General features: G+C 37.8%; 1 protein-coding gene across 1 annotated transcript in view; it reads right to left on the bottom strand.

Moving 5' to 3' along the window:
* trol (terribly reduced optic lobes) overlaps positions 1 to 16,330 on the bottom strand; it is a 194,500-nt gene that overhangs the window by 25,954 nt on the left and 152,216 nt on the right. The window contains exons 43-49 of the mRNA XM_072296440.1: positions 10,026 to 10,199; positions 9,157 to 9,301; positions 8,754 to 8,874; positions 8,037 to 8,217; positions 7,346 to 7,579; positions 6,678 to 7,000; positions 5,544 to 5,726 (exon numbers count right to left, since the gene is read on the bottom strand). Coding sequence (XP_072152541.1) covers positions 5,544 to 5,726; positions 6,678 to 7,000; positions 7,346 to 7,579; positions 8,037 to 8,217; positions 8,754 to 8,874; positions 9,157 to 9,301; positions 10,026 to 10,199 — 1,361 coding nt within the window. The remainder of the gene's footprint in view (positions 1 to 5,543; positions 5,727 to 6,677; positions 7,001 to 7,345; positions 7,580 to 8,036; positions 8,218 to 8,753; positions 8,875 to 9,156; positions 9,302 to 10,025; positions 10,200 to 16,330) is intronic.

Below are 16,330 nucleotides of genomic sequence, written 5' to 3'. Positions count from 1 at the left end.
GCTCATAACTCCGTTTATACAAGAACCTTATGTTCTACAAGCTGTTCCACTGGTTTTCTCGTGATATTTTCTTCCAGTATCACCCCTTGAACTTTAAAATGTGACGAAATAAACATCAACATTTGCAGATTTTGTCAAAAATTTCATGTCCAACCCCTCTAATTGACTCAATCCACTGTGCGGCGGTCGGCGTGAAACGCATAACGCCTACAAGACTGTACGAATACTTCACGCATTGTGCCAAACACAGTGCGGTCAGCGCGGCGCGCCGGCGGAAGTTAAAATTATTAAACCACACTGATGTTTGTTCTTGCATAATTTTTACCTTCATTTCTTACAAATGGAAGGCCTTGTTCACACATAGATAGGTTTACGGAACTTAACTTTCGCGCAAAGTTCCGTGCGAACTTTTGCTAGTAGTGAGGGGCATAGTGTCCTTTTTTTTAATTTTTCTTGTTTTGCCGGTTGAAAATGCGGGTGTGATCCCTGCGAAACGTCCCGGGTTTCTTATTATATTTTATGTGTTTCTTTTTTATTATTTGCGGCCTTAGTCCCGTTTTAAGTTGTTTCTCTGTTACTGTTTCGGGCCGATTAAGTTGTTTTTTATTGATGTTTCGAAACGAATGAGAAGGGGGCGGCAAAATACAGGTGGCCGATAGGCAGCAAGTAGGTAAATCCGGCCCATGGGCGGCAAGTAGGTAAATCCAGCCCTGTTTTTGAAATGAATTTTGAGTCAAATTTACGTGAGAAATTGATTTACCAAGATTATTTTTCTTAATTAAAATTAACTTTCTTTTTAATAAAGTTTTTACGTCAATACATTTGTTCGTAATTTCCAATACTTTTTACGAAATTTTTATGTTAATTTAATTATTATGTAAATTTGACTTCCTTTTCCAAATTTTTTCTTTTTTCGCGTTTTTCTGTGACTTTTAACAATTTTAGACTTTCTTTCCTTACTCTAGTAAGGATCTAGTCGTCAGAATCTATCCTGAACGACAACTTACATTCATGGAAAATAAAGCTTTAAATGTTCCTGACCATTTTTTACCATCCAAACTCACTAGAACACATTGTATAGGTATATGAAAAATTTGAAGAGCATCGCTGTCAAAAGCTAAGTTCTCCTTCAATTTAGCTCTTTTTGTATGGTCTACGGGTAAGGACAAAACTAACTGTTTTTGCTAAACGCTTACTGTTTTTTATTCATAAAATTTGAAAGTCTCAATGAAAGCAAAGCTATGTCCAATCACAGCTAGGTATTTTTATTTTGAGACTGCACATCCCAACTTCTCCCACTTTTTCAGCCGAATTATTTTTTTTTTTTTTGGGCTAGATTTTGGTTGGTGCAGTAATGCTGATGGTTATTTTTAGAGGACTATGATAGTGAAACCTAAAGTTTCCAATGATATTTTATCAGCATAGTAAACTCAACCACGACTTCAATCATAAATAATTCCATTTAGCAAAATCAAGCTGAAAGGCACAAGTAAGGGTTCATGAAAGTTGAAGTCATAGCTCAACATTATAGGGTAGGTTCAAGTAGCTTTTAACGTGTTTTAGACTTTTTTTTCTTACCGTAGACCCTGAAAAACCACTTAAATTCAAGGAAAATAAAGCCTTAAATGTTCATACCCATTTTTAAATGTCAGAACTCACTAGACCACATTATATTCATGATAAATTTGAAGAATATTGCTGTGAAAAGTTGAGTTTTCCGTAGATTTAGCACTTTCCGTATGGTCTTCAAGGTAATGACAAAAAATGCTAAATTGAAGGAGAACTCAACTTTTGACAGCGATATTCTTTAAATTCATCATGAATAAAATGTGGTCTAGAGAGTTCTGACAGTTAAAAAATGGTTATGAACATTGAAAACTTTTAGTTCGATGAATTGAAGTTGTCCCTTAGGGTCCATTAGCGCTAAGGAAAAAAAATCTAAAACTTGTTTGAACCAACCCTATAATATTCTCCCACAGGATTCACTTTCAGACAGTAATAATTAATCAACATAAACATCAACCATTACTGATAAATCATCAAAGATCCTATTGGGCGAAATTCAGCCAAAAAGCACCAGTTTGGAGTCTTGACATTTTGGCCACCGTTGGTTGCTTATTTACGCTATTAAACTGTGACTCGATGATAAAGAATGCCATAGGGCGACATTCCACCGAAAGGTACCCGTGTGGGTTCTTTACATTATGGTCACAGTTGATTGCTAAACGCTACCAAACCATGGCTAAATGATCAGAAATTCCATTTGGCGACACATGTTAACACTCTTTGAACATCTGAGGTATGAGTTCTGGAAATTTTGGCTATACTTGGTTGCTAAACGCTACTTAACAGTAAATGTTCAACAGTGACTTGATGATAAAGAATGCCATAGGGCGACATTCCACCGAAAGGTACCCGTGTGGGTTCTTTACATTATGGTCACAGTTGATTGCTAAACGCTACCAAACCATGGCTAAATGATCAGAAATTCCATTTGGCGACACATGTTAACACTCTTTGAACATCTGAGGTATGAGTTCTGGAAATTTTGGCTATACTTGGTTGCTTAACGCTACTTAACAGTAAATGTTCAACAGTGACTTGATGATAAAGAATGCCATAGGGCGACATTCCACCGAAAGGTACCCGTGTGGGTTCTTTACATTATGGTCACAGTTGATTGCTAAACGCTACCAAACCATGGCTAAATGATCAGAAATTCCATTTGGCGACACATGTTAACACTCTTTGAACATCTGAGGTATGAGTTCTGGAAATTTTGGCTATACTTGGTTGCTAAACGCTACTTAACAGTAAATGTTCAACAGTGACTTGATGATAAAGAATGCCATAGGGCGACATTCCGCCGAAAGGCACCCGTGTGGGTTCTTTACATTATGGTCACAGTTGATTGCTAAACGCTACCAAACCATGGCTAAATGATCAGAAATTCCATTTGGCGACACATGTTAACACTCTTTGAACATCTGAGGTATGAGTTCTGGAAATTTTGGCTATACTTGGTTGCTAAACGCTACTTAACAGTAAATGTTCAACAGTGACTTGATGATAAAGAATGCCATAGGGCGACATTCCACCGAAAGGTACCCGTGTGGGTTCTTTACATTATGGTCACAGTTGATTGCTAAACGCTACCAAACCATGGCTAAATGATCAGAAATTCCATTTGGCGACACATGTTAACACTCTTTGAACATCTGAGGTATGAGTTCTGGAAATTTTGGCTATACTTGGTTGCTAAACGCTACTTAACAGTAAATGTTCAACAGTGACTTGATGATAAAGAATGCCATAGGGCGACATTCCACCGAAAGGTACCCGTGTGGGTTCTTTACATTATGGTCACAGTTGATTGCTAAACGCTACCAAACCATGGCTAAATGATCAGAAATTCCATTTGGCGACACATGTTAACACTCTTTGAACATCTGAGGTATGAGTTCTGGAAATTTTGGCTATACTTGGTTGCTAAACGCTACTTAACAGTAAATGTTCAACAGTGACTTGATGATAAAGAATGCCATAGGGCGACATTCCACCGAAAGGTACCCGTGTGGGTTCTTTACATTATGGTCACAGTTGATTGCTAAACGCTACCAAACCATGGCTAAATGATCAGAAATTTCCATTTGGCGACACATGTTAACACTCTTTGAACATCTGAGGTATGAGTTCTGGAAATTTTGGCTATACTTGGTTGCTAAACGCTACTTAACAGTAAATGTTCAACAGTGACTTGATGATAAAGAATGCCATAGGGCGACATTCCACCGAAAGGTACCCGTGTGGGTTCTTTACATTATGGTCACAGTTGATTGCTAAACGCTACCAAACCATGGCTAAATGATCAGAAATTCCATTTGGCATAATGGAGATGTTGCATGTGTGAGGAATTTGCGATTTGACTGTTGAATCTTGGGTAAAAGGTCACGAGAAACACGATGGTGCCACTGGTTTTCTCTGAAATCATCTCCCAAGCTAAAAAAAAAGCACTCAAGTTGAGGCCAAAATGAAGGGAATATCCCACCCTACCCTGAGAGTCCAAGTCTAGATCAAGACCAACTCTCCATGCAAAGATAGGGAGCTAATACATTGACAGGGCTACCAATTTATCTGGGGACTCCAAAACTGAAAACACGGCAACCCTGCTAATGTATTTGCTCCCTATCTTTGCATGGAGAGTTTGTCTTCATGTAGACGTGGACTCTCAGGGTAAGGTGGGATATCCCTCCATTTTGGCCTCAACTTGAGAGCTTTTTTTGAGCTTGGGAGATGATTTCATAGAAAACCAGTGGCACCATTGTGTTCCTCGCAAACTTTTATACAAGAATCAACAGTTAAATTGCAAATTCCTCGCACATGTAACATCTCCATTGGGCCAAAATGCACCGATATCAATACCTCATATGTTACTTGGTTCCTCGAAAATTCTCCTCTTGGACTTAGCCTAAAAGTGTGAACACTTTTTAGCCTCCGGCGAAACCTAGAGTCTATACGGCTTCGCCGCACGACTAAAAAGCAGCCGCTAAGTACCCAGGTAGCATTTCTCAACGGAAACATTGCTATATGTTGCGATTTTATCGGCAATAAAATTGCCAGGATCATCAACATCTGAGCAATTATCCTCGATTTTATTGCGATAAAATTGCGCTTTTATCGCCCAACAATTTTTTGCAATATTTTCAAAATAAATATCACTATAAATTTCGACTTAATCATTATTTTATCGACGAAAATTGATCACGATTTTATCGAAACCGAAAATTGCGATGAGCAGCAATTTAATCACCATATATCGCAATTCGTATTGCGATAATATCTCGATAGTTATATTGCCACCGATGAAATTGCGATAATCAACCAATAAAATTGCTATTTATCGCAATCACAGCTACTTGGATACGCAGAAAAACAAAAATAAACAGACAGTTATTACCTTTCTCACTCGTCACACACAGTTTATCAACAGCTAGCAGCATGAAAATAGACAATATTTTAATCTTTTAAGCAGCAATATACTGATCAAAAGCAAAAAATTACTGAAAAAGTTTTCCTGAAGGATATCTTAACAGAATATTAGATGGACCTGAATATGACTTGAGACAGAGCCATAAAATTTCAATGACAAATAAACTTCCACTTCCTTGCTGAAAATGAACACATCTCAAAATCTTCTCGGAACAAGTTAGAACAGTTTTAATCTTAGAACCTCTCAGACTCTGATTTATGATCTTAATATTTCTAGAGGGGTTTAAAGCACCTTTATTGCAATTTTTGTCAAAAATTTTATTCAAGTAGTACAATTTATTTGAGTGATTAATACAGGTGCAAGAAATTAAAAATAACTGAGAATCAGGCATTTCCAATAAGCTAAAGAAAAGTCCAATAAACTTTATTTTTTCTTAGATTTGAAACCCATTTCCCATAGTTAGTGCTATAATTCAGCCTGGGAAGAAAGTTTGCTATAGATCACAGGAATATTGATGAAGAGATTCGGATTTTTTGGTACACAAATTTCTCACCTCGAACTTCCAATCTCCTAGATATTTCAAAAGGCCTGCCTCGGTCATCAAGCCCATGGCATATATAATCGCCTGCATTGTTACTGCGTGCTCCACGAATGATTAGACTTCCCCCTCGTACTTCAACATTGTCTGGCAAAGTGGCAGATCCTCGTTTGTACCACATTACTGATACTGATGGATCTGAAAAAGAAAAAATTGGCTACTAATTAGTACAATAATGCAAGTACAAATAAATACGATTTACTTTCACTTTCCATCACAATGTTTATCATCATGGATACAACAGAATAAGTAAAATCATATGCGAATCCATATTGCTGCAAGAAAGACAAGGGCAGTAATGTGCCATTATATGATGAAAGTACTCATAGCAGTATAGTATAGTAGTGTTTGTACAACATGAGATCTAGTTGTTGTAACAAGAGATTCAGAACAGTATAATGAATTCATGTATGTACCTATTTTTAATTCATGATTCGATGTGACGGAATTTTAATGAATAAAATGTCATCTGATTGAACCACTCCAATTCGTTTTTTCTTGGTAAATTTTTAGCCTCATCTTCACATTATTCATAAAAATTTCTACATATAAGAGGTATAATAGGCGTTTATGCTGGTTCTTATGTATAATTTGGAGATGATATAGAATTTGAATGGATACGGCAAAATCTTCGAAAGTTTGATTTTTAAAAAAATTTCATTTTACCAGGGCAATTCTGTGGCTACTGGGGCTGATAATACTATTTTTAAGAAAAACATATCGACGGTGAAACTACCAAACCACGTATCTCGTTTGCGGTGTTTAAAAATCTACGCTCACATTTTATTTTTTTGAAGTAGACCAAATTAATATCATTCCTTGAAATTTTCACGGAATTTTCTCCCCACAAAGAGGAAAAATCACAGAAATTTTCAAGACTGGATGTTAAGTAGTTTCTCATTTAAAAAATAAAGTATGACAGGAAGTATGACAGGAAGTCTGCGACGTCGCAAACTGAGATACGTGGTTTGGTAGTTTCACCGACGATATTTGATGGTACTTAAAGACAAAAATAGAAACAACCAAAAAATTCGAAGCTTCTGCTCTTTCACTTTTCAACCGGTATTTCAGTAAATCGACACTACTTACTATTAGCGTTACATCTCAGTTCGCCGGATCCATTTTCAGCGATGGTCAGAACTTCATCAGAAGCAGCACCTTCATATTCATAATAAGGCACAGCAGGTCCTGGACCAGACGATCCTGGATCACCTCCAATGATATCACCACGCTCTGGGAGCCGATTGATTTCATTGTCGTCTGATGTTACAATAAGTTCTACGCGTTCCTCTGTTACACCAACATCATTTGTGGCGCGACAAGTGTACGTGCCACTGTCTGTAATGGTGGCCTCTGATATTTCGAACACAGCTGTGTGGGATGGAACTGGACCAGGAGCATAACCTGGAAGGCTGTGGATGGAAAAAATACTTGTTGCTTTACGATGTCAATTAGTAGGGATGCGTCCATTTAGGAAAAAGATTTCCGAAAAAAATCCTCTCTTAGGAAAATTGATTAATGTAATTCAATCAAATTGATTTTCCTCTCCGTAAGGTAACAAACATATCTTACTTCGCTAATTATGTACATCATGAATGGCGCTAAATACACCAATATGATAAAATAAAACTGTCTGGCAATTTATTCACGATTTCTCACAAAATTGATCGACAAAACTCCATATAATAACACCTTTTTCATATTTAGTGGGTGTTATCATCACAATTCCAACCATAAGGAAAAAAAGATCTAATTACCCTGCAGGAGCCCTGTAGAATTTGGTCCACTCAACGGAGGGAGTGGGGCGGCCTTCTGCGCTGCACTCTAAACGAACACGTTCACCAGGGCTGACAGTCAAAGTGGTTGCAGGTGTTATCGTAATTTTAGGTGGGTTTTGAACAACAATAGAGGCAATGGCAGAAGTACTTCCAGCCTTATTTTCTGCTTTACATTCGTACTCCCCTTCTTCCTGTGCTGTGATGGAGTTGAACCTGGGGAATGAGTATTTGTAAAATTTAGAAACGAAACATAGAATCCAAACTTACATCTAACATAAGAAAATCGATCAGTTGCACCAGTCACGGAAGTACATTTTGATGGTTTCAGTCGATAGATGAGGAAGTACAATAAGATCTGCCTAAACGACTAGTTCCAGAACGCTGCCGGCATTATCTGTTGGCTAGCCACACAACTAAACAAAATGCACCACTGTCGTCTCATTGATGATGGGAGCAGTTAGTGCCGGTTCCTTTAGGCCAGCATGGTAGTCAGCATATTAAGCTCCCCAGGTAAATTGTCTAAAGAATGAAATAACGATTGAAAAATACAAAGCTTTGATACCTTTAGATAGATGAGTACCAATTCTCTACCTTAGTTTCTACGTTCAAGCGCGTTCTTTGTGTCTTAAAACTAATCAATATTATTATTGACAGAAATAAAAGTTCTTACCGGAGAAATTCTGGAGAGACAGTTTCAACATTTCTTGATAAAGGTCTACCATCAGTTCGAGACCAAAATACAGTAGGTCTAGGTTCACCTCTCGTGACTTCACAGTACAACATAATGTTGCTTCCTTCGTGAGGTGTTTGTCTCTGAGAAGGACGAATGTTAACGATGGGCGCCTCGCGTCCTATAAAACAATAAGATGAGGGTCTAATTCATTGAGGAGGTTGCAATCATTTGCTGATTTCTAAAGCTAAGTTTACTAAGAATTTCAAATATGAAGTGGATACCGATTGAAGCAAGCACTTCAATTATTCTCTTCTGCAGATGCATAAACAAATTAGTTGGAACCATGTGAAATATGTCTAATAATGCAAAAAGTTTTAAGTCCTACAAATAATAATAAAACTAATTTAAAAATACTTGTGTTTGTTTTTATAAAGCTACAAAACAGCCTTTTTCTCTGAGGTGTAGAAAAATTTTACATACAATAACATTTTTTTTCTTTTTGAACTGTCTTGAAATCTAAGATAAGTGCGACTTCTCTGCAAACTCTTAATGGGCTTATCCACGCTTATTGCGCTTATTTTATCCATTTTATTGGAAATCCTTCCCACCACCACAACTTTTCCTGGGAAAATCAGAATCAAACTCTGAAACCTGACACTTCTGGATGGATAGTGACAGGCAGCAAATAAGTTAAAAAAAGAAAAGAAAACTTACGTTCTACTTCTAAGGTGGCAGCAGCTTTTTGTATCAGCCTAGAGTGGAATTCTACTTCACAGATGTAGACTCCTCTATCATCCAGAACAACAGATGGAATTCTTAAGTATGGACCATTTGCCTGAGAAAAGATAAATGAATTTAATTTGGTGAGCAAGCAAACTTAATTGAGATCATCAAATTCTAGTAATCTCCTGTGGAATGGAATTCACAGCTTTCTGATCGCAGTGTAAGCTTAACAACCACTTCATAACAGAGAGCTGACTATGAAAAATCTAAATAAATGATTTCTACACGTTTTTACCTTTATAAACATAAAAAAGTAAAAGCCATTATAGGTTGTACTGATCCAGACATCAGGGATAAATATTTACATATTAAGATGTTTACAAGATTGACTCACCTGCATGTAGCTCGGAAGTTCAGGACTTGGACCCCGTTTTGACCACTTAATAGGAACATTTTCATTCACAATACAACGTAATTCTGCTGGCATACCTTGGGGAACAGTCTGGCTGCGTGGCTCGATTCTGACCGGAGAATATGAGCTGAAAATACGAGAATTTCATAAATAGTATGGAAAAAAGGAATTATACATTAAGTATTAAAAAACATGTTGTGAATTTGGCAGGAGGGAAAAAAGTTGTTTGTAAACATGAATTTAATTAAAGCAAAATTTAATTACTTTCATAAATATAAACAAAATGAAATTATTTGAAACAAATGAGACTGCGTCCAGGAAAAAAGACCTTTGTCCATAGAGGCAAAATTTTCAGTCGAGCCATTTTTGTCCATTTGGGTTGCAAATTTGGATTTTGCGACTTTGATAAAATCTCTGTCAAATGTCCTAAGTAGGCAGTTAAGAGCATTTTCGTTAATTTTTGTACTAATGTACAACCATAAATTTGCGACTATTTGGCAATTTTGTGTTCTAAATAGGCAGATTACAGTCTGAAATGGATTTAGCCTGAAATAACGAATTTGGAGCACTAAACTTCCAACCGCCATAACTCTAGTTTGGCTTAACATTTTAAGCCATTTTTTGTCTTAATAGTTTGGCAAAACTTTTCTCTAGACAATGAAGCTAAAACAAAAACAAGATTTTGAAAATTTACTCTACCACATATTTTTTCTACTTACAGCTCATTAAAAAAAAAAAAAAAAAAAAAAAAAAAAAAAAAAAAAAAAAAAAATAATTTGTTTGAGCAAAAAATTAAAATGGAGGATTTTTTATGGTTCGGCGGGACGGCAAGAACTAAATATAAAACTTACTAAGCATTGATATTTATATCGGCAGTTTGTAAAACTTGGCCAGTTGTAAGGGAGGCAGCAGAACAACGGTAGGCACCATTATCGGCAACAGAGATGTTGGAGAAAGAAAGGACACCATTGCCTTGAACAGCATGAGGAGGCAGGGGCTGATTATTTGGTCTTGTCCAAAGTAAGCTGAAAACCATAAACGCAACAATATTATGATGAGTCTTCCTCCAAGTTTATCCTGATGATCAAAGACGTGGTAATTCTTTTTATGTACAACTTAAAAATGGGGCATAATTACACTGGCAGGTTTAAACTAATTAATTTGCTCTTACTTAATTTTTTTCATCAACTAGAAACTCGGAAAAAAATTAAAGTATTTACTTGTTGGTAGTCAATAATATGATATTAAATGGAAAAGTAAACCAACTGATAAAAACCTTTACACCAGACAGCCATGGGGTATAATTGATGAGAAGATCTTAATAATGACCTTTGATAGGAGGGTCATGCCGGAAATAACGGAAGATACCATGTAATACCATTTCTGGTTCAAGGATGTACGTAAGTTAGGTCCAGTTCACAGGAATTTTCCCCGATTTTTTTGAGCAATATTAACCCACGAAATACGAGTCCAAAAGTCCGTATTTTGTGCTCCCATTTAAACGCGCGCCGCTTGGCCCATCTCAAAATGGCGCCCATTATCTCCGTCCGGCGGTGGCCACACTTTTGACCCGGCGTGCCGGCGAGGTACCTCTGCATGCCTCTGCCGTGTGTGGGTCGTGTAAACAAACGAAGATTGATAACACAAATGATCCAAACAACTCGAAATCTCTTAATTTTAATTAATTTAAATCCATTTTCGACTTCAACCAAGCATTTGGCAATAATATTCATCGTATTTTACAACCAGGAGCCACGGCCTATCGGCTCATTTTAAGGTGCATTCTGAAAATCAGTCTTACAAGTCCAGTGTCCAAATCCAGACTTTCTTCTTTTACTTTTTTTTGACCATTCTCTTTTCATTTTCGCCTCAAATCAAATGTTTTGCAGTTTCTTTGTCTTAAGTATGTGGTCCTGAATTCATTCAAGAGTTAGAAGTTCACCATTTATTTAGTATTATAAGCCTTTTGACCTCTCAAGCTTTACCGATATGATCTCATGTAGTTCAAGGTTTCTTTGGCCCAAACCAAGTGATTACACATCTGATGTGTGTCTTATGGCTCTTCAAATTCGCAGTTTAGAACTAAATCAGAGACTACAGTTACTTAATCCAGTTCTGCTCTCTTGTTCAATGTTTTTCATAAGTGTTTGTTCGTGTCTGTTCTTTATAAGTGACCACTGTAGTGCATATACACAGTTATGCTATCGGTACAGGTATTATTTCTTGTTTTCTTCAGCCAGGACTTTCTCTTAAGCGCAATAATTTACCAAAGAAATTCACATAGTTGTGTAAATAATTTGGTGTATAGATATTCTGTTAATGTCTCCTTGCGGTGATGCAAAGTTTCTGAGATCTGTCACAAGTAGAGTTGGGCCGAAATGGAATTTTCGCGTCACCGGAACCGGATCCGGATATCGGTTTTTTGTATCCGGCCGGATCCGGATACCGGATAATTCAAAAAAGTATCCGGCCGGATCCGGATAGTACCGGATCCGGATAGTGCTTTTTCGCTAGAAAAATGTCGCGATTTTTGAGGTTAAGTTTACTCGACTCACGATCGTCGTAGCTAACAAAATTCGGGCCTTGAATTTCCACCTGCATCTATGAAAGTGAAACTATGGAACGCCGTTAGTGTCAAAACCCTTTTCTTGCGCGCACGGAATTTTTTTTCGGCGCGCGGAAAGAAAAAACCCGTTTTCGATGAAAATCTCTGAATTTCCGGATTCCGCGCCGGTTTTCGATATATTTGCGCCGTTTGTGTCAAAACTATTTTTGTCGGCGCGCCGCTTCAAATCTGTTCCGCGCGCGGAATTTTCGATATATCGATTCCTGCTCGCCGTTTGTGTCAAAACTATTTTTTCCGGCGCGGCGCTCCAAATCTGTTCCGCGCGCAGAATTTTCGATATATCGATTCCTGCTCGCCGATCGTGTCAAAACTGTTTTTTCCGGCGCTGCACCAGAAAATAATTCCGCGCGCCACTTTTTCGATATATCGATTTTTCTGCGCGCGGAGAATACAGGATGATCCAAAAGTCCCTTCCACCCCCTCTAACTTTTTACCTAATTGAGGTAAAGATTTGAGACTTGGGGGATATTCCTAGGTCAAGGGGAGCTACTTTTTGGCCCCCTAAAATTTTCAGGGGGGCCCCAACTTTTAATTTTCCAATGGGAAGACCCGCTTTGTGATAGCTCGTTTGAAAGAACATAAAAAAAGAAAACTTTTCGCGCAAACCCGAAGTCAATATCTCAAACCGTTTCAAAATGGCGGCCGGTTAAAGTTCAAAATGGCCGAAAATTAACATCGGTTATTTGTCGATGGATTTGCGCGAAAATCGGTATGAATGGGTATTTTGACACGAGAAAAACGAATTTGACGTTAGATTTAAAAAAAAAAAACCAAAATTTCCAAAATGGCCGCCGGTTAAAGTTCAAAATGACCAAAAATTGATTTTTTTAGAAATCTAAGTTCAAATTTGTTTATCTTATGCCAAAATACTCTCAAATTCCAAGTTTTAGGCAAATCCATCAGGAAAAACCGAGGTGACAATTTTCGGCCATTTTAAACTTTAAACAGCGGCCATTTTGGAAATTTTGGTTTTTTTTGAAAATCTAACATCCAATTCGTTTTTCTCGTGTCAAAATACCCATTCATACCGATTTTCGCGCAAATCCATCGACAAATAACCGATGTGAATTTTCGGCCATTTTGAACTTTAACCGGCCGCCATTTTGAAACGGTTTGAGATATTGACTTCGGGTTTGCGTGAAAAGTTTTCTTTTCTTATGTTCTTTCAAACGAGCTATCACAAAGGGGGTCTTCTCATTTGAAAATTAAAAGTTGGGGGCCGTTGCCCCACTAAGGGGGGCCCCCTGAAAATTTTAGGGGGGGCCAAAAAGTAGCTCCCCTTGACCTAGGAATATCCCCCAAGTCTCAAATCTTTACCTCAATTAGGTAAAAAGTTAGAGGGGGTGGAAGGGACTTTTGGATCACCCTGTATTCTCCGCGCGCAGAAAAATCGATATATCGAAAATGTGGCGCGCGGAATTATTTTCTGGTGCAGCGCCGGAAAAAATAGTTTTGACACAAACTGCGAGCAGGAATCGATACATCGAAAATTCCGCGCGCGGAACAGATTTGAAGCGGCGCGCCGACAAAAATAGTTTTGACACAAACGGCGCAAATATATCGAAAACCGGCGCGGAATCCGGAAATTCAGAGATTTTCATCGAAAACGGGTTTTTTCTTTCCGCGCGCCAGAAAAAATTCCGCGCGCGCAAGAAAAGGGTTTTGACACTAACGGCGTTCCATAGTGAAACACGCGGGTCGCGGACTAAAGGAATTTACGTTGCGATCGCGTCAATTAGCAGAACATGTGCGTTATTCCGGTAGTAATGGTCGAACAATTACCATGACTGAAAAAAAGTCAAAAGTTTCAGGAAAAAATACAGAAAATTGTATTGATAGGGAAGAAAAAAGAAAGAATATCACCAAAAATTTATCAAAATTTTCAGGGCCAAAAAAGCACTATTCGGCGGGTCCAAAAACCGGATAGCGCGATTATCCGGCCGGATCCGGATACTCGCGAAAATCGTATCCGGCCGGAGCCGGATATCCGGTATCCGGCCGGATAATCCGGCAATCCGGATAATCGCCGGATACCCGGCCCAACTCTAGTCACAAGTGGATTTTGCATTTAGACGGTCACTCTTGTCTGATAAAATTACTGCTCTAGCAGCTTCAAATTTATACTTTGATCTCTGATTCATCACTAAATGACACTCATGCGGTGTCATTTATCTTTAATCAGTTCAAAGCTATTTCGACAATGAATCATCAAAGGTCCGATCGAAGAAGGAATTTTCTGGTGAGTGCTGCGGCTGAACCGACATCACAACTCTACTATCAAAAGCATCAACCAAGACATGATAATTCGTCTGGAAGTGAAAATATTTGGCAACTAATCAGCAGGCCGATTATTGAAGGCTTAGAGCAACCTGACAAGACATCAAATTCGGATATGTTGCATGGATATGATAGGGCTATGTCTTTTCATGTCGGGCTGACATAGTTTCAATAATCGGGCAGCTGGTAGTTTAACAGGTAAGATTTGTAAAGTCACTTAGGTATCACAAGTTACATTCGCATCTCTTGTGGAACAGTTTTTGTAAGTATGCTTACCTTTGTGGAGATTAATTGATAACAAAACGAGCATATCAATGTCATAGCCTAACTAGAAAACCACTTACGTAGATTTACAAAGTTTCAGACTTACTGTTTCTCTTCGATTATAAAATCATGCAACGAAATGTTACAAATGTCATCCCCAGATAACCTTAACCATGTTCCTGACTTATTCTTATGGGAGGATGTAATTCTATGTCTTTTCAAAATCCTTCCATCCGTCTGTACCTGAGAAATTCAGTAAACCAGCCGACTTTCGGACTTTTAACAAGAATGGTCGGCAACTTTACCATTGAAATGATTCTTAGGTGTTTCTGAACAAAGGGATTTTATTAAAATTTTTGTTGGACAGGTTTGATTCACCCTGAATTCTTAAATAGAGAGAAAAAAAATAATTTCTTCACTCTAGAAAGACATGAAACTGACGAAGCTGTAGGTAAGTAAGTAGTTTTTGATTACTTCATTCCATGAAATATGATGAGCCTTGTTGCTGCAGGAAACACAACATACTAGCAGGAATCCTCAAATAAATTTTCTGTCTTGTACAATATCTGTTGATACTTAAGTATTTGATGATACCTATGAAGTACAACATTTCTGAAAAGACCCTGGGAATACCAGCAGAGTCATCTCAAAATTTTCTCTCAGGAACAAAACTAAAAATTGTGGAAGTTTCCTAAGAATGCTATCAAGGCAAATTTACGTATTATTCATAGATGAAGTGTAGCCTGCTACATATCATGTCGTATTCCTCTTCAAATATACATGCAGGTGAGTAGATTTTGAAATTTTAAGCGCACAATTTGCTTATGAAAGAAGCGAGCACTACCATGATTTCCACTTACCATTACCACTTCCTGATAAATTTTTATAAGTTGATGCTTTTGAAAGTTGAGTTGTGATGTCGGTTCAGCCGCAGCACTCACCAGAAAATTCCTTCTTCGATCGGACCTTTGATGATTCATTGTCGAAATAGCTTTGAACTGATTAAAGATAAATGACACCGCATGAGTGTCATTTAGTGATGAATCAGAGATCAAAGTATAAATTTGAAGCTGCTAGAGCAGTAATTTTATCAGACAAGAGTGACCGTCTAAATGCAAAATCCACTTGTGACAGATCTCAGAAACTTTGCATCACCGCAAGGAGACATTAACAGAATATCTATACACCAAATTATTTACACAACTATGTGAATTTCTTTGGTAAATTATTGCGCTTAAGAGAAAGTCCTGGCTGAAGAAAACAAGAAATAATACCTGTACCGATAGCATAACTGTGTATATGCACTACAGTGGTCACTTATAAAGAACAGACACGAACAAACACTTATGAAAAACATTGAACAAGAGAGCAGAACTGGATTAAGTAACTGTAGTCTCTGATTTAGTTCTAAACTGCGAATTTGAAGAGCCATAAGACACACATCAGATGTGTAATCACTTGGTTTGGGCCAAAGAAACCTTGAACTACATGAGATCATATCGGTAAAGCTTGAGAGGTCAAAAGGCTTATAATACTAAATAAATGGTGAACTTCTAACTCTTGAATGAATTCAGGACCACATACTTAAGACAAAGAAACTGCAAACATTTGATTTGAGGCGAAAATGAAAAGAGAATGGTCAAAAAAAAGTAAAAGAAGAAAGTCTGGATTTGGACACTGGACTTGTAAGACTGATTTTCAGAATGCACCTTAAAATGAGCCGATAGGCCGTGGCTCCTGGTTGTAAAATACGATGAATATTATTGCCAAATGCTTGGTTGAAGTCGAAAATGGATTTAAATTAATTAAAATTAAGAGATTTCGAGTTGTTTGGATCATTTGTGTTATCAATCTTCGTTTGTTTACACGACCCACACACGGCAGAGGCATGCAGAGGTACCTCGCCGGCACGCCGGGTCAAAAGTGTGGCCACCGCCGGACGGAGATAATGGGCGCCATTCTGAGATGGGCCAAGCGGCGCGCGTTTAA

This window comes from Bemisia tabaci, chromosome 2 (assembly GCF_918797505.1).
Source record: "Bemisia tabaci chromosome 2, PGI_BMITA_v3".
In the NCBI taxonomy this organism is placed as follows: domain Eukaryota; kingdom Metazoa; phylum Arthropoda; class Insecta; order Hemiptera; family Aleyrodidae; genus Bemisia; species Bemisia tabaci.
This window is presented reverse-complemented; position numbering and strand designations above follow the sequence as displayed.